Source organism: Columba livia, chromosome 1 (genome assembly GCF_036013475.1).
Source record: "Columba livia isolate bColLiv1 breed racing homer chromosome 1, bColLiv1.pat.W.v2, whole genome shotgun sequence".
In the NCBI taxonomy this organism is placed as follows: domain Eukaryota; kingdom Metazoa; phylum Chordata; class Aves; order Columbiformes; family Columbidae; genus Columba; species Columba livia.
In genome coordinates this window covers 80,300,779-80,320,574 of record NC_088602.1, presented here as the reverse complement: position 1 = coordinate 80,320,574, position 19,796 = coordinate 80,300,779, and the positions used below count along the sequence as shown (strand labels likewise).

Below are 19,796 nucleotides of genomic sequence, written 5' to 3'. Positions count from 1 at the left end.
AAATTATTTTCAACAATGTTTCTTCTAGCAATAATAAGCCCATGATGCCTTAATTAAGTCCCCTTGAATCTAGAGTTAGCTTCAGATTCTCCTGTACGAAATAGTGAAATAGGAACATGAAACTAAGGAAAGTTCGAGACTTCAGGAGATGTCAATACTCTTTCCCACTGTATACACACTCATGACATAACTTCAGAACAACTAATTTGAGACCTTGTTGTCTCATTCAGCAAACATATTGAAATAATGTGGAAGAATATGATGAATAAGAATGCAATGCAATTAGATACAGGAATGTTGTGAGGCTATATGAGCATTTTTAAATGCCTTGGGAATCGGAAACATTAACTTCTGTGTACATTATATGCATTGCTATCAGTTCCTCTGGTACAGATTTGTAGAGAGAGCATTGTGTGCTAAGAGACTTTAAAACATCTTAACTCAAAGGATCATATGTGTTGAAAGATTTAAAGTCCTGTTATGTCTCATTAAAGCTCATAACATCAATTAGAGCATTACTAGCAATTCCAAGAATAAAGAGAACTCAAGACACCTTTTCACACCCACCACAACACCATACAGCTTCAATTCTCCATTCAGTAAGTCAATTCCATTCATTAGTGATAAATAAAAAAGACTAAATTGCGGCTAACCATTCTGTCAGAGATAAACATAAACACATATAACGCCTCTTTTATTAGGAGTTACACTTAACTTTATGTATATGCAGTACCTCAAGGTTTAACTAACTAATAAGAGATATGCCAAGGGGAAGAATAAGTAGATGTCATGGCAAACTTCAGACACTTTTAGGGACAATTTTTTTTGCTAGTGTAGTACCATTTGAGGGATGAAGTTATGATGGTAGAGAACTTAATATGCAGTTTCTGGAGCAGTACAGATCTATTGCAACTACATTCAACAGTTACATGCAGTTGAGGCACATTTCTTCTTGACTGCTTACAAATTATGTCATTTTGCACGCTGTGCTGCACTAGTCAATGGCAAATAGAAATCACTGTTTTCATAAGAGAGAAAAGGCAAATTGTCTCCCTTAAAAATCTCAAGAATATGACAACAGTATCTCACAATGATGGAGCAGTTATTTGTCTTTGGCAACCACAGAGTTGCGCACAAGCAAAAATGCTAATTTTCTTGACATGAGGCCAGCCCTAGGGGTCTAAAAATATAAAGCTGTATCCAGCTCCTGTAAGATGAGAAAACTAAGATCAGTTTTAATATCACTACAAGTTGGATATAGGAATCACAGTTAATAAGCTGGGCAAGGATTAGCCATTTATTTCATTGTTTTTTTTCTTTTTTTCAGACTATATCTGACCAAGTGGCTGCTTGAAGCGGGACGCAGGCAGCCAGGGACTGGGCCCTCCAGTCTGCTGTGGGCTGCAGCTGACTCGCTCTTCTTCATCTCACCACTGTGCTGGTGCCGCCATGCCAGCCAGCTGCCTTGGAGCCTTCGGCATTCTTTCTGCTTGCACCTGCCAATCATGCTAATTGTGCAAAGGCTGCTGGGGGAACGAGCCAGCTGCATGGCATGCCAGGACGCAGAGCGAGGGTAGAGCCATCACCTCCCACTCAGGCGGTGAAAACGGAGGGTGGCGTAAACATGTCACTATCATGGCCCAGTTATCAATTACTTCAAGGAGAGGCCCAGCTCTCTCAGGCTGCTTCTCCAACAAGGCCATACTGGGTTTTTGGACCACCTTGACAGAACATGCCATCTAGCAATTACATTCATACATGGATGGACCCATGGGACATCATAACCATCTGCTGTCCTGAAGTATTCATACGCTGCCCCTCAGTCATCTGTTCCACCTAAATTGTCCCCAGAATTCACCATGGCTCAGTGAAGAACTCTGACAGATGAAGCAGGAATGAAGGAGAAAGGAAGAAAACTGGCTTCTAGCCTGATCCACAGCAGCACAAGGAGCTTGTGTGAGAAAGGATCCATAAAGTGAAGCCTGAACATGTTTTCAGTTTCTCAAGCATCCACCTATGCCGTCTCAAACAGTGCCTTGTCTCCTCTCTATCCCAGAGCCTCAAATTCCCATAGCAAGATGCTTCCAGCTGAATTTCTGGAGAAGATCACTCTTATCTGGATTAGTGCTATTGAACATTTGAGAATCAGGATCAGGGCCTCTCTGACTGCTAATACCAATCACACAGAGAGGTTACCAGACTCCTGGATTGATAACACAATGGTGGAAAACCAGAACGTGCTGGTTAAGTTGGTCCTTAACATTGACAGTGCACTAAGGCAGCAATGCCTTCAAAATATGTGCAGTGTCAAGAAACACCTTCTGACATATTGCCCAAATATTGCTGACTCCTAGACAATTAATGCCAACATTCAGCTAAAAACATAGGGCATCAGACATCAGTTTCACATGTTTATGGCCATCTAATTGATTTTAAGCACTTCTCTTTGTTAAACATTTGGAGGTGCTTAACCTTTCAGTTCAGCTTAGACTCCAGCCATCAGCCTGAGCTGGGAGAGGTCTTCTAAACAGCTAGTCAGCTTGTCCCTAGATATAAACCAGCCACTTTTGGGCACCACGTTACACAAATTCTGTTCTACAAGCACTAGTTGGAGCAGGTCTGCCTTTAATTAACTGAGAAGGAAGGGGGGGGCAGGAGATTGGAAAGGAAGAAAGAAACACAGAAACAACAAGCAGATGAGAAAACACTGCTGGTGAGGAAATTCTAATAGAAATTGGGTGATTTTGAGTGAAATCTGGCAGTCTCTGGCACATATGAATGCATTCATTGTTGCTAGTTTTGATTAATGACAGTTGTACAATACTGTGCTGACAGTCACTGCCATACAGACACTTTTTTTTTTTTATATGAAACACTGCTGAAAATGCAACCCAATCAGATTTGGCCCCTGAACAACATGTGCTATCATCACTGTACCGTGAATTGAGATTGATTGGTAACCAGCTGTGACAAAGTGGGAAAAAGAGCCTTGTCCTTTTCAAGAAAATAAAAGAAGAAAAATAAAAAACTGAATTGTGTCAAAACCATTACCATCTGCTCAACCAAATAACAAATAAAACAAAACACATTAACTGTTTTTAATATCATGAGCTAATGTACTGAGGTTGGATTAATACATTGGCTTAAGTATTTAAGAATAATCTTCAATTAAACTGGTTTTGTCACAGTTATATTTTTTTCCCCACATTCAAATGTGTTTCTGTCCATATTCAGCCACCAATCTTCCATGGCTATCAAATTAAAAAAAAAAAAAAAAAAGAAAGAGAATTTTCTGAGCTTGGAGAGATTTAGTAACATGGTTTTTTCCATTTGATATAATTTTTACTGAGTGCTTCACAGAACCCGTAGATTTCCAGATTTTTTTAAAAGTGCATGTAGCTATGCATAAAAAAAATAGATGCATCACTTTGTCTTCCACAAAGGTAGCAGAACTGTTTGCAGCTGGAGTTGTTACATTTCTAGAGATCCAAGTGAGCCTAACTGGTAATACAAAGAGGCACTTTCTTCAGCTGTATATTTTCAAGTAGAGAGAATACATTACTGAATTCAGCAAATCCAATTCAAAAAGGCATAATTCTTGCTAAAGGGAGTTCGTAAGAGAAAAAGTCACATCTTAACTGCTGTGAACTGATGCCACTGGCCTCAAAAAAATTACATCAATCTATAGCAGGTACCTATTTTCTTCTAAACCATTACTGTAAATATAAATTAAAAAAAAATTAATCTTTGTACATGGGCTTTGTAGGATTTATTTTTTTTTTTAGAGATGGCACACAAATTTCTTTGCTCCATTTTCTTTTGCCTGTTTGCCAGACTATTTTGAAAACCATGCACAAAGCTTCAAGATTACTCACAACATCAATGATGAGGGAGCCCAAATAGAGAGATGCTACTGGCCAAAAACCAGAATAAACAGGAGGTAGTTAAGGGGGCTTAAGCTTCTGTCTCCACCTCTCTTTTGTGGTGCTGGCACTTCAGCTCCCAGCATAGTGCCACAGCTTGTCACTGGCTCCTGGACTCTCTGTGCCAGATGGAGGGAGCCAGAGAGATGTTGCCCTGAGACTGGAATCATGAGCTTGTTACCTGCTTCAGCCTTGTGTGATCCAGAACCAGAAGGGAGAGCCTCCCTCCATTCCCGTGGGTGATGCAGCGACTCCTACTGCCAGCTTCCTTGCAAGAAATGTTTCTTTTTTTTTTTTTTTTACACTTACACGGACGGATAAGTGGAAGAAGAAAGAAGCAAAAACCTATGTGAGTGACAGCTTTCGGAGGGAAAGATAAAGGAGCTTCTTCCCTAGCAAAACCTGAATAGCAACAGAGCAAGCAGGACTGTATATATTTGTGTGCACTGGTCTCACATTACTCTTGTTGTAGCCCTGAAAACAAGGCTGGTTGTTGCTGGGTGACTCTAAGACACTGCTTAAAGCTATTGATAAATTGAGCTACCAGAGAGCTATTCCCAAGGTGCTGACAGGATGGCTGCCGCTCACACCTACATGTCCAGATTCTCATTCATTCTTTGGCTGCGCCATTCATGCCAGAGAAAGGTATAAGGCAATGTGACATTACCTTGAATTTCTTTGTGCGAGGCATATATGCAAGCAGTCATATAAAATGGTTCACTGGCCTTATTCCAACAAACCAGAAAAACAACTAAATAATACAGGTTATTCTTCGCTATTTTTATTTTCTTAAAATCTACTGACAGCAGCTTCTGCTTTAGTACAAAATCTTTTATGGGTTGTTCTTAGCAGATTATTCGTAATTTCTTACAGTGGACACTCTCAATCACAATCATATAAAACACAAACCCACACTGCACTGTGCCTTAAATCAAGGCATTCAATAAAATGGCCTAAATCTGACAAAAGGTATACCTAACAGTTACAGTCATTGGGCCAACATTGTGATACCATACCTATGTCCAAGGAAAACGTTATTTTCCAACTTCTCTTAAAGCATTACACTACGCAGTACCACTCTTAAACGAAAGCATATGAGAATGCACAAAACTTGTGTCTCACAAAATCAGTAGCTGTGCTCTCAGAAGAAAACCAAGGAAGAGAAATGAAACTGCTTTTCATGCCCATTGAAATAATTTAGAAACACATTGAAGTTCAGAGGAAAACACACGTTTGGAAATCAGTAACTCAGTAAACTCTATCTAAACTGATGCAGGCTCCATCTTCTACCTCTACATCTCTGTTTACACAGAGAAGTACTCATTGGGAATTACCACATCATAATTACCCAAAATGGGCTTCTGATTTGATTTTAGTTCCAGACAGAGCTCCACATTTCAAAAACTGGAGCGTCGGTGGAAGTATGAGCTAAGAGACCATGTAATGACTTGGCATGGAGACCTGTCCTCCTGTCACCAGAAGTAGTCCTTTCTTTCACAAATGAGACACATTTTTCAGGCACTTGGGGAGATTTGTATTATTAACAGCTATGTCATAAATTCATCCATCAGAAAAGCACCCGTGATTTTCAGGGTTATCTATTCAGCACATGCTACTGAAATTAATTTTAAGAAAGAGTGAAATACTGATTTTGTCTATTTCTGTTTTCAAAAATTGAAATGGTACTGCAAGGATTGAAAAACAGTAAGAAGATCTGAGCCCAGACTGGAATCTTAAACTCAATAAAAAAGGCTTGATGCATTTTTTTAACATAAGCACACAGATTATGAGTCGTTTGAAATAAACAGAATTTGTGTTGGCCTGTCTATTATTATTTGCCTTAAGCATGATGAATGATTATGAAGAATCTGTCAGAGAAGTAACTGAAATATTTTCTAATCTGTATTTCAAATCAGTAACCAACCTTGAAGTGGTAATTAAAGATGAAGTCATGTTGTTTTAATGAAAATGCCTTCAACATTACAGTTGAGTCAGAAGTCATATTATCAAAAAGTACATTTTGCTAATGTTAAGTAATTCTCAGCATAGGACTTACCAACAGGAACTGGAAAGTAGTTCTTAGAGTTCAAACTTTAACCTTGCAGTGTTTTCACTGACATTTTTTATTTCTTTTTAACTGAGATAACAACTTTTGTATCCCATGCAGGGATGGAAATGTGTTAAAGCAGAAGAAATCCCTGCAGGCCAGCCATTCCAGTATCAGAGATGCTGTGATCAGAGCTCTTGAATCTTACTCTCACTAGAACATCATTACCAGCTTCTCTCTCCCTGCTCTCATGAGAATTTTTACAGGAAAACTGCATGGTTAACTATATTCACTTTTTCTATCATTTTAATACTCAACAAACCGATAACTGCCTAAACTGTTTGGTATCCTTATACTTTTCCAGAAAACAGCCTACCTCAATATTCTGAAACGTGTAAGTACAATGTATAAACCATGTGATTAATAAGCTCTTTCTTAGTATACTCTGCTTTTCTGCTACTAAATATTCAGGCACTAGACTGAGTAATTTGAGTTAAATTCTACATTAAGTTTTCTTGGGTCTCCTTACAAGACCATTTATTTATTGCAGTCTTCTGTGAACAGAAAATTCAGAGAAACCCATGTTTGAGGCTGCCACTACTGGCATTAAATTTTGTTTCAGAACTCTGCTAGTGACTTCATTAATTCTGTGAATTGTAACAATATTAGGTTGTTAAATAGAGAGAATAGTAAATAAATCATTCTCTTGTGACAATCCGATTTCAAGTGCACTGCCAGTGATCCCTTCATAGATCACCAATGGTTCACATAGCATGAAGAGGACTGCTAGTTGACACAATTCCTTTATGGTTGCTGTCCGTAGAGTTGTAAAGCTATTTTCCCAACCTTGACCCTTATGTAAGCGACTGGAGACTGTTTTCATGCATCCACAAACAGACTGCCTGAAACAATAGCTCTTCTTCAGCTCTGTGGTGAGAACTGACACTTAACATGAAACCAATTTAAATGTCAGTGTTATTAACCATTTCTCTGCTGATCAGTCTAGCAGAGCCATGCCTGTAACACTTTTGCTCACAGCATTTGATATTTCATACAAATCGAACGGCAGATAACTACTGAGAGAGATCTATAGACCTCTGGGGTAACTGTGGGATGATGTGTTTACAGGACATTATTCAATGCCATGCCTTGAGGATTTTAAATGTCAAAAACCATTCTAATTTACATTTTCACTTGGCCAGAGAAAACTGTAAAGAACATTTTTCCACTTACAGAAAAGGAAGGGATCACTAAGAAGCAAAATATTAATCAGAAAAGAGCTATTCTCAACCAAAAGAACAACAGGAGGGGCTACTCCACCAGCAGTGAGGTACATCATCTTGACGCTATACACACAAAAATAAACCAACCGTTGCCTCCCTTTTACCCCTCATCACCTCTTTATCTCTAAGTGATATCTATGGTTTTCCAGGAGAAGTTTCCTCAAATGATTCAACCTAACAGCTGAAAAGATGCTTACGCTGCACTCTGCTGAAATCTGCTGGTGTCCGTTTAGGCACACGGACTCTGCCAGCTGCACAGCAGCCTGCCCTGTGCCATCCCAGTGCTGTGCTACACTTCAGATAACAACATCCTCTGCAAACCACCTCTATTCCCTCCAGAGGTAGCTAAGACTACAAATAGCCTATTGAACCTCTTTCTTTTACTGTCTCCTTTTGACCAGCTATTAAGAACATCCAATCTTCTCCCCTATGCACCTTATAAAGGGACTTAATCTCTCCTTGATGTTTTAGCTTAAGAAACAAAAAACTGGCATGCAAATCACACTGGATCTAACTAGAGGTGATGAATAGTACACGTGATATAGCTAATATTAAAAACATATTTTTCCCTGACCCTTTATTTAAAACTGTTAATTGTTATTAATTGCAACAGAAATTTGCTGATGTAACCAAAGACTATATCCATTACACTACTAAAACACACTCTTTACTCTAATTAATTTTCAATACACATTAGACTGCATTTTGTTACAATCTGCACAGAGATTAACTCGACCACAGCACACAGCGCTGTAGTGTTATTAACTCATATTTCATTGAAAGGTCATGCTCCCCTTGGTTGTATCTACAGGAGGCTGTAGTCAAATACCTCAGTACCCCATCCACAGAATATAAATAGAATTACGCAACACCGTGTTTATTCTTAAAAATTATTGTCTCTCTGACTTACAGGGCCTTATCTTGTGATGATGGAGAAACACAAATGCAGAACATCTCTGGCTATCAGACCCTTTCTGAATCTCCTCTTAAAAATGATCTAATTTTTCAGGGTGTAGTGGAATAAGGTTTGCTGTCAGTTGCATTTAAATCCTTTTCAAAGATTTGCATCTGGAAGACAGTAAGATGTTTTTAAAACTTCATCATTTACCCTTAGTTTTGAGCTCACAAGAAGCCATGGAAGCAAGCACAGAAATGAGAGTACTTACTGAAAATGCACACCTATCAGATGTGTGACTTTATTTCTGCCCAGGCTGTGCGTATGCAATTACTTTTCAGGCACAAAGGCGCCAGTTCTAAAAACATGGCAAGACAGACATCTACCAAGACATTCGATTTTGGAGCCAACACATATTAAGATACATTAATAAGTCTACATATTAAGAATGCATTTTCCCAAATAACTTTTAATGAATATTCTTAATCTTAGTAAATAAGAATGCTTGCTGTGGTGTTTATGATTTTCATTGCTGTGTGTCACTGCTCTGTTTCAGTTAATAACCTACAATCTCTTAACACCTCACAATATACTTTGTGTAAACTACACACCATTTTTGTTCTGAAGCATCACTCTTGGCTTTTCTGCCTACACTCCCATTGCGTGGGTGGCGTGTGAAACAAACACCTCTTCCTGCTGGGGCAGTTGCCACTTTTCATCCCTAGTACAATATTCATCTAATCAGACAGTGCCTGTAAATGCAACTTACAGGAGCAGGTTGTAATTTCATCAAAGATGTATTTACTGAGCTAAACCAGCTGTTCTGGGCTGGGATGCAAAAAAAGGCCCATGTGATTGCTACTCACTCATTTTTAAGGCAACTGAAAAATACATTTGCTGAGCTAACCTCACTCTCCCAAAGAGCTGGCACTGCTAGCTTCTTCTGTGTAAAAGGTTTAAGCAGTTATTACAGTGTGCCATAAATTTTAACTTGCAATTGAAAATCTCTTCACTTCCTCAAAAAAAAAAAATTTCCGTATTACTTGCTATGTAATTACAGACTATGCAGCTGTTCTCTTCGGCTTCGCTAGAAAATTTGAAGACATGAAACATTGTACAAACCTTATTCAAATTTTATTAAATTGCTAGTCATAGATATGCCACTCTCATACTGGAAGCTCTCATATAATATCACTTTCTTCCTGTTACCAGGACTAAGAAGCAGATGAATCAAAAGTTGATCCAGGGCATAATGAGTTCCTTACCACACAGGAGACCATCAGCTCCTTCGCAAAAACTATAATCTCTATTTCTGCCAAACAGACATCAAAGGGAAGGCTACCTGAACATGTGGCTGGAAGGAAGATTTCAATGTATAAAGACAATATTTATTTCATTTCCAATAGGTCCTGGTCATTCTGCACGGCTACAACTGTCTGAGTTTCTTTAGTACATTTTTTGGTGCCATTTCCTTGTGTCATAATGAAAAAAGACTCTATTCATGAAATAGCGAACCTAATATTTCAGCCAAAGGCATAAGACCGGTGACCCCACAATATCCTGTTCACCTCCAGTCGTTTGACATGAGTCATACTTGATTAACTATTCCCTAGCCTTTGTGCACTGTGGAAGCTATGGTGTGATGTTGAACTTTTAGAACGATTAAAATAAAATATACACCATATGCCTCTACCCAGGTTCCACAATGCATTTCAGTCTTGGGTCACTGATTCGAAATGGACAGGTTCCGGAAAAAAAGTTTTACACACCCCAGACTTCACATTGTACTTTGTTCCTTCCTGTTGGTGCAGAATCGCCAATTTTAATAGCAAATTATTTATTTACTGGGATTTGTTTAGGCTTTAAATTCAATTTTCAAGTCTGAAAAAGTTTATTAATTAATTATCACAATGTAAAAAACCTATAAAAACAGTATACATAAACCACAACACTGTTTCCACCTTGTCCTTCTCATAGTTTTCCTAATTCCTGCCCAAGCATACAGAAGATTTCCAGGACATGCACCAAGGCATTCGATATCCCAAGTCAGGTCTACAGGATTTTGGAAAAAGTAATGTCTTTTTACTGTTATGAGACCTATTTTTCATAGGCATTTTGAAAACTTCCACTAAAAAAGTCACTTCAAGCTTTTAAATTAAAAATATAGGCTATCATAGTTCAAAATAGTCAAAATTTGCAATGAAGCCTTGCGTCCTCAGAATAAACTAATGTCCATCTGTTGTCAGTTTTAAATCATGGTTATTCATACATTTCTGGGTAATTATATAAACAATTCAGCAAAATGGCCAAATTAATTTTTTTTAAATAGTCATCTTTTCAAACATACTAATTTCTTTAGAAGTTTTTTCTTTCATTCAATCCAATTGCAAATGGAGATGCTTACAGTTCACCAGGGACCTTTATAATTAAAGCTGTAACAGCCTAAAATTATTTTCCAATTATTACTCAAGACACCAATTGGTGGAGCAATACTGTTTACATTTGTCACTAGAAATTACTGTGATTACTTTTCTCTTTTCTTTCACAAGCGTCACTGAAAAAAGCTAAAAGGAAGTGAGATGGAAGAGCGGAGAAGGATTCCTGAAAGACTACGGATCTAATATCACTGATTCTAGCATCCACCAGGAGCAAATTACAGAAACAAAATGCATATAAAAATACAGCTTATGCCATTTAGCTATCACTGAACTAGACATTTTTGAAAGCTGAAGTAACAATGGACAAATTTAAAAATTTGCAATAATTGTTGAAACAGGTACCTGCTATAATTGGTTTGTAATATCTAGGGATGAAGCCAAAAGCAAATTATTGCAAAAACAAAACCAGACAGATGTGCAAAGAAGGTCATTAGATGTAGAAACAGGAAACTGATATTGAAAGCTATAAGACAAATAACTGCACAGATCTACTCAAAAGGATTTATGTATGTAGGAAGAACAAAAAAGGAAATTCCTTGATGGTTTCATATTTCACTCTAGATGTTAAAATGCTTTAAAATATGGAAGCTCAGAAGCTAAAAGCTAATTTTGGGTTTACCTCAAAAAAAAAGTCTCCCTTTTCATAAAGGAGGAAAATCTTAGAAATTCTCTTCTTAATTTATTAAATTTCTATACTACAATTTTCTCATCCTTCCATTCCATTCAGACTACACCTGGGCAAATTTCCTTCCTTGCATTTAAAAAAAATCCAGGAAAAACAATAGCTCTTATTTTAGATGTTCCAATTCTATCCTCCTTGATCAAACATCATGCAGCATCATTTGAAAACTTCCTCTTTTTGGACAGTGAAGACTCTGCCAATGTATCTTGCTATACATACAGTCCTGATCATCAGAGAAATTTCCTTTTGAAGTGCAGATGTTGGACTCTACTTGATGACCACAATCCCTGCGGCTCAGGTGGTGGTAACAAACTGCACGGGCAGTGGCAGTGGTAGTCCTCTATCACCCAAAGTGGTCTCCAGCATGAGATTCTGCAACCTTGCCCCTTCCTAACTCATCTTTGTGATGTTCTGGGAAACACACATAAACTAAAACATATCCCCACTTTCTATTTTAAGATGCCAAAAGACAATGAATAAAATGTTAAACAGCAGTGTAAAACCACTGTGAAACATTGTGAGTAGTTTCTGAGCCTGAAGTTGATTATGATCAGAATGTATCTGAGGAAGCTTTTCTTTTAGTTACAAGCCCAGTGAAAACCCTTCCTATCCTTCCTGTTTCATTTCATCTTCCTTAGAAATACATCACGAATGAACAGAAAAAATGACCTCATAGCACATAGTGCTATATTTTTCACAATAAGATGTAAAAGAAAAAGAAGGAACATAGTAATTAAAAAAAACCCTAATAAAAGTGCGACCTCATCAAAGGTATGGTTGGTTTGTGATCTGTTAGCTTCGCTCATCAGCCCTAGAAGTAGATATGATTTAAACCAACAAAAGCAGCACAATAGTAAGAATAAACCACAGAAGTGCAATGTATTTACTGTTGATTACTCTATAATGCACAGTTAAACAGCAAACAAAGAGCCATCCAAAATTCGCTCTTTATAATAATATTTGATGTATTACACGCATACATATCTATCAACATAATTAGCAAAAAAGCTTAATTTGTTTTAAATCACAAGGAAATTAATCTGAAAATGTACGTATTTCTATTATATACATGTAATATATATACATATATATGCATATATTTATGTAATCTCCACTGAAGAATTATTGCATACTCACATAAGACATCTTACAGAGTTGAAGATGTGGAAACTAGAATAGGTATTCTCCAATGAGTTTTGGGATTTTGTTAAGGATTTAGAAATTGAGAAACAAAAGATATTAACCCAAGACTCAAACATGACTAAGTGCTATGTGACTCTGAGGAATTTTGCTGTTGATTTTCATGAAAGTGTATGTGACACTATGCACCATATTTACCAAGTGGATGAAGACTGCCAGGAACTGTTAGCTGAAAGGACCCAAGCTAGTTTAATGTCCTTTTATAAGACAGACTCTCATCCTCTGATCACTCTGGAATTTTCTCCATGTTTGTTCCTGATTCTGTGAATCTTTCTCGAACAAAGGGGGCTTGTTCCAAATTCCAACTTTGTTTTCCATTTCTGCTAGTTTGTTCTTTTGTTTCCTCAAGAGGAAGGTTTCTCCCTGAGACTTAACAGATATTAGCAAAGGAGCCAGCAGAGCCCATCACAGCGCTCTGCTTCTGACCCATCCTTCTAAGTGCAATGGAGCAGCTCTAAAGCTCTCCAGTCAAGTTTTCTCTCTTTTGGTATCAGCACATTATTATGAAAGCTACTACCACTAGCCCATTCCTAAAAAATCTTTACTTTTCTCCAGCAAATTCAGTGAATACCCGTGTGCTTACAATATCCACGCATCACTTTTCTTCCTGACGCAGGAATCCATTACCTTGGACAACAAACGTAGAATGGGCTTCCCTACTCAGCTGGCACTGAAACAGGTTTTGTAGTGCTAAAGACAGGCAATCTGGGAAACAAATCTTGCTCATAATGTCAAATAACAAAGGATAAGTACTAGGGAGTGATTCCAGTATTACTCAACAAGTGCAATTTGAAAGCGTGGGGAACATGAATGTTGCTCTCACCTTCCTCTTGGTAAGTCTGCATCATCTTTCTTCCACCGGACTGTTGGCGTGGGATCCCCCTGCACCTGGCACCGGAAATCCACGGCCTCCTCCTCCAGCACCACTTGGTTAATCGGTCGCCTGAGAAACGTGGGCCGCTCTTGAAAGAGAGATTAAAATTCCTCAGTGAGTCAGAGGGTTGAAATGAACACTTTTGACTTTTCAGCATCTTTTTGTTTACCGATTCACAGAACGAAGAAAGGAGGCTGAGCTCCACAAAATGAGACAAGTGGAACTGATGATGTGCATTAAGGGCCCGAAAGACGTCTGCCAGGCGGGAGAAGCGGTGGCTGCCACATCCAGCCCTCATGCAGGAGCTGAGAGCTGCCAGAAGGCAGCCTGTGCTGGCACCGACTGCCCAACTCCCACACCAGCTGAGAGGTCTCCCAGACCTTGTCCTTCCACGTGAACCTTTCGGCTCTGCACCGCTACATATACCAAGCACCATCTAAAATCTCCTGTCTGCTCCAGCGATACATGAGCTGCTGGTGGAGACAGCCTGCCTTCGGCAATAATCAATATCTTGACGCTTCGGAGGAAAATGCAAATTCAGTGTTATGCATCTTAGCCAACTGTGGACTATTGTACAGAGGTCGGAGCTTTCCTGATCCTCATCGCTAACTTCACCACGGAAAACTAAATTAAGGCCTGAATAATAAGTTCTGTTTACCCTTGTTATGTTAGCCTGCAGGGCTACAAATATTATTAATCATCATAATGTTGTACAGGCCTGCTTAAAATCCAGATGCAGAGCCACAATCTGATCTCAGTTACAGTGGTACAAACTCCAAGTACCGGTAATTTCATTTGAAAGGATGTCACTGGGGGTAGTTTCCAAGTTGCCTTTGGAGTGCATAGATTTTGTTCTGTCCTCTTCTAACCATACCACACTTTTATTGTCATAAATTATTTATGCCGGAGTCAAACCATTATAAGATCAAGTTTATACGAAGCAGTATTTCCACTCAAGACAGGGATTTATTATAAAGACATTTAAAACCGATTACACTCTACGTTTCACATTTCATTCTGAGAAAGGTGAAAGGTATGGTGTCACTTAAAAAATTACTTGAAATTTACACAGATGTGAGTAATACCAGATTCTGACTCAGACAGTTTGTCTTCATAAATACAGAGCTGAGTTTATGTGTTGACCATTGTTGTTTATTATATCCAAATAACAATAATAATAAAAAAAATTAGAAGAACATTATGAAGTTTGCAAAATCAAGCATGCAGCACCTCGGTACCAGAAATAACAGAGCTAAGGCTCTTTGCCCTTTAGTCACTCCCTTTCTGTTTATGCCTTATGAGACTGGTTGCAATTCTACGATCACATACTATTTTTTTCCCCAAACATCTCCATATTGTTCATATTCATTTAATGACCAGATGTTTAATATTTTGCTTTAGCTGCACCGTTTAGCAGGTGGAGTGCTGTCTTACTACTCAAACTTCACTTCAAAGATGGAATTATTAATTTCCTCATGACCTCCATTACACATATCTTAATGGTCCATAAACAATTCACTTATTTTCATAGCTCTTCTCTGAGGTGCAATGGAAATCTAAGAAAGCAAGGTAGAAAATGTCTGCTGGATTTTGATGCTCAACCTGAGACACAAAACTGCCAAATTATTTTTTTGAGAATTTAGCATTAATTTTGTCTGTTCAAAGCTCAGCTTCCATTGAATTCAGTTGCAGCTGATAAAATGTTCACCACTTTTACAAATCAGAATATTAAGTCCTATAATAAAGAACATGAAACCACCTGTTAATAATTATGTAAATGAGTGACAGCATCACATAGGAATTCCATGATAGTAGCAAAGAGATCTATTGGCAGGGAAAAACATATTTTGTCAGCAGAAGAATAGACACGCTCAAGAATCTATAGCACTTTTCAAGATGCTACAGATAAAAACACGTCTAATGGGCAGAGGCTCTTCTCCTCATTTCTCTAGGGCCACTGCTTTTGTCCTGTTCCTAGTCCTGCCCAAGACCACAGGTTCTGGCAACATTTGTGCAAGTAAATTCAGTTTTATTCTCTCAGCCCTCCTTGAAATCTCAGTTTTTATTCCCTTTTTCAAGTCTGTGTACCAGCCTTATAAAACCTTCACTACAGCTCCTTGCTCTAAGTGTGCTTCACCACATTTTTCCTTCCCAATGCACATCATCTTCTGACCCTTCCCAGTCTCTAGCTGGGTTTGCTCCTCCCATCATCGATGTGTCTTTGCCAGCCTGTGACAGTGCCTCAAGTCCCTCTCTATCCCAGCCACTGGCTCCGCCAGCTCTTTCCAGCTGCTGACTGGTTCTTTAGCCTATTTGTCTCCTCCTAGCCCAGAATATCACTGTTCAGAGCTGCAAGTGAACAAGTTCACAGGTCCAGTCTCCCTTCCAGTTATTCATGCCTCTCACTTCTTCGGACCTCACAGCAAATTGACTCTTCTCCACTCTGTGTTTAAACTAAACTTGAACTGCAGCTTCTTTGCTCTGTGCCACGCAGATACAGTCCATCCACTACATTAACACAAGAAATTTCACTGAAGTGACTAAGCATCATCCCAGGAGAGTGACAGCAGAAGGAGTGCAGGGCAGTTGAAGGAAAATGCTGTTCAGACCTGCATTCTACCTGGTGTCCCTGGCATATGAACTGATGATTTATTTTTATTTTTTTAGAGAGGGGCATAATTGGCAAAATTTGGTGAAAATTATTTGGACAAGCAAAAAATTACATGTCTGGCATAATGTAGCTATTTCCCATCAAAGTTTGGGTCCCTGTTATCCAATAAGAGGGACCTGTCTTTTTCAGGATAAAAAGTTTCTTCCATTCATCTCCTTCAAGTCTTTCCACATTTCCCTCCAATTATCCTTTTCACCTCCAAACTGCAGGAACATTCTTCCAGAAGAATGAATCATTTTAGCAATTAAAAAAAATAAAATACGTATATATATATATATATATATATATACACACACATATATAAATTTTCCAGTCAGGCATGGAAAAATTTGGATAAAGCCTTTTAGTTTCACAAACCTATTAAAACTTTATAAAGAAACAAATGCATTAGTTATTAACCTAAACGCTAAGCAATGCACTTGGCCTGTCTGTAATCATGTGAATCTAGAAGGGAACATCTTAATGAAACTTTCTGAAAGTTTGCAACTGTATCATATTCACAACTTCCCTCCTAAGAAAAGCTCAGACCAACCCTTGTACACAATACAATCTACATTTTGACATTTGTTTTTCAAGAGGTGATCACAAACCAAGAATTTTGATCCAGATCAGCATCCTCATAGATGATTTAGAGACCCTGATTCATGCACACTGAATTTAAATAACTCTGCAAGTGCCTGTATGTTGGCTTGGTCTGCATACAAAAATTATTTTAGAAGATGTTTATAAAAGCTGCCTGTAAAGAGCTAAGAAGGTAATTTATAAAATAGCTACTTGTGGCTATAAATGCTTCTATACAGGAGATGAGAAAACAAATTCCTATCACATTTTCTGAAGAACCCAATTGACGAGACAGTAAATGGCCCAAAGGTCACTAGTCAAATCACTTGATTCCACATCAAGGCAATTTAGGAGTTTTGCTTCAGGTCAGCTTCTCAAACTGTATATTTTACGAAACAGTTAAGAATTTGCTAGAAAATAGCTATGTAAGTACAGATCCCAGTTAGCACGGAGATGCAAATGCCAATAACTACTATTTCAATTTTTTTCCAATCATCTCTTCATTTTGCACAGTGTGAATCAGGAAAGAACAAGTTTTCTCTCATGTTGTTTCCTCTATTTGTATCAGTCACACAACCCCTTGAATATGTCCAACGGCTAATTATACAGCTATAAAGTGATCAGAGTGAATGCCATTGCCAATGCAATTAACATTCTTTATGTGAGATTAACTGGATTTGAGTCACCTGCATAACTTGCTTACAATGTTAATCTCTCAGGAGACAAAGAGCTGCTTGCCAGAGCATGCTAAATAAAGAAGGTTTATTCAGGCAGCCAGGTCAAATTTAGTTTCAAAGCTAAACTTGAGAAATAATATTTTTATTTTTCTATTTTGAAATAGTTTTCCCATAAATAAAGCCTTGTGGAATAATTAAACATTATTAGTCTGTCAACAGCATTTAGAACACAATACCTTTGAGAAACAAGATAGTGTAATAAATTTAAATCATAGACATATATAAAAAAATAATATAGCTATAAGTTTTCACTGAGTAAATACTACGCACTTCCCGGACTTGCTCTGATTAATATTAAAAATCTTTAAAAATAACTATAAAATATGTTATGGTTATATGTCATGTCAACAAGTCGTGCTATTACTAAAGTGACCTTTCTAACTTCAGAATAAACTTTGCTTACGGTTATAAAAGGGGATTGTTAATGCAACCCGGACACACACCTACAACCTGTTGCAGTGCTTGAGATACACATGGCAAGAAAATCTACAGAACTGATCCTAACCAGAAACACAAGAAAATCCTTTCCTCGCTTTGCGTGCTGATAGAAACTAACTCCAGAACTCAATTCTTCCTCTATTTAACAGTTGGTCTGAGTATCACAGTCTATTAGAGAGACTCCAATGACCCTCAGATGCATTATTGCCCTTTCTCTGTTCCTCAAAAAGTTGGACAGCCACAGATGGGACCTTAATCTAATTAAAATGATCCTAACTAACTTAATATATTTTCTCTGCTCAGGCAACTGCTACAGTGAAGGATTTGATGGTCCCCATAATGCAGACACTCAATCTGATTTAGAACTGTTTTCTCTGTCTTTGCTGAAGAGAAGGCACCATTTTTTAAAAATGTTTTTCTGTGCTAGGAAGAAGCATTAAAACATGAATTAAAAGGCTGACTTTGAGGAGACATTTAATAGCAAATAGTTAAAAAAATAAAAGCTTTTTCACTCCAGCTTTCTGATGTAAAGGAAAAATTAAACAAAACAAAATAAAGCCATTAGATGGTTGGAAGTAAGTTTCACTTCAGAATGCTGTCAATAGTGTAGTTATTTCATTAACACGCATGGGATCTGGATAGAGTAAAGCTCTCTGCCAAAAATGAAGATATAGAAGACAGGATATTAGCATCGTAGTAAATTTTCCTACATTGCCCAAATAATTGAAAATACAATTGCAAAACCAGATGGTTTTGTATTTAAAATACATTTTTCTACTGCCTCCTTTTAGCTACTTTTTTCCATTTTTCATTTGAGAAATAAGCACTTGTGTAGCCATTGCAAATTTTCTTGCACAGAGCACGGTTAAGAGGCAGATGCAAATAAAGTAGAATGATTTTTATTAATTGTTAGTGTTTTTCTCCTTGAACATACATCTGCAACCGTGCTAATTTCAGTTTTTACTGAGCATTAGGCACAGACTTTGAAGACCAGATCAGACACTTTTTCACAGCAGTATTATCCTATCACAACTTGTCAGTATCCGTGGATAACAAATACTGCAACACCAAACTGGCTTTTTGCAAGCTGCGACACATACACTGTAAGTAAGAAATACCAGGATCGAAGAAAAACAGGAGGAGCTTTGCCCTGAAGGACAAAATATTCACTGCCAATTTCTCCGTCTTGAACTGTGAATGTAAACCCAATTTTGGCAGGTTTTCCATGTAGCTGAGAAAGACTCTGGGATTAATTTCCAGGATATGATGGGACAAGACTCTCTGCTAAGGCCTTCCACATAGTCAGAGCTCAGGAAAGTAAAATGGGGCACAACGATTTCATTAAGAGGTTTTTGGATTTTTTTCCTCTTAGATCATGTCATCATAGTATATTCGTTCTGGAACTATGGTTTCTATTTCATCCCGACAATGTCTAGAGAACATCAAACAGAAATACTTCTTCAAGCATCAAAAATACCTCTTCATCCCACAGGACCTTATTAGCTGAAAAAAGGTTCAGGTACCAAAGCCGAAGTCAAAGATTAATCCAAAACAATCTTTAATATGTCCGAATTGATATATCTTTTAAGACATTTTTGTTCTCTTCTTAGTTATGCTTTAGATTCTTTTGAGGCTCTTCTAAATATATCTTTTTCCACTGCTTGATGCCAGCCTCTTGAAGTTGATATATTAAGGCTTTCATTGATTTCACTGAACTTCAGAATCAATATACACGATATACCTTTGTACATTCTCTTCAAACATACCATTTTAAGTCCAAAGGAACAAAGTGGAACCTGAAATAGTTAAAACAACTTGAAAACTTATCTGAGAAGTGTGCAGTAGTATGACAAAATGATAAAAGGTTAACTTAAACAGTAATTCTTACTTTATTTAATTTCTGGCTCCATACTACACATTTACAAATCAAGCTTTCTTACAAATTGGAATGAAACTGTTTCTGGTTTGCATCTTGCTTTAATTCTGTTCAGCCAAAGGCTATAAGCCCAAACACAAGCAAAACAGCCTAATTTGTATCACTTACCAC

General features: G+C 37.7%; 1 protein-coding gene across 19 annotated transcripts in view; it reads right to left on the bottom strand.

Moving 5' to 3' along the window:
* ROBO2 (roundabout guidance receptor 2) overlaps window positions 1–19,796 on the bottom strand; it is a 1,092,721-nt gene that overhangs the window by 128,769 nt on the left and 944,156 nt on the right. For all 19 annotated transcript variants that reach the window (XM_021299764.2, XM_021299765.2, XM_065064248.1 and 16 more), the window contains one exon: window positions 13,292–13,430. In XM_021299764.2, coding sequence (XP_021155439.2) covers window positions 13,292–13,430 — 139 coding nt within the window. The remainder of the gene's footprint in view (window positions 1–13,291; window positions 13,431–19,796) is intronic.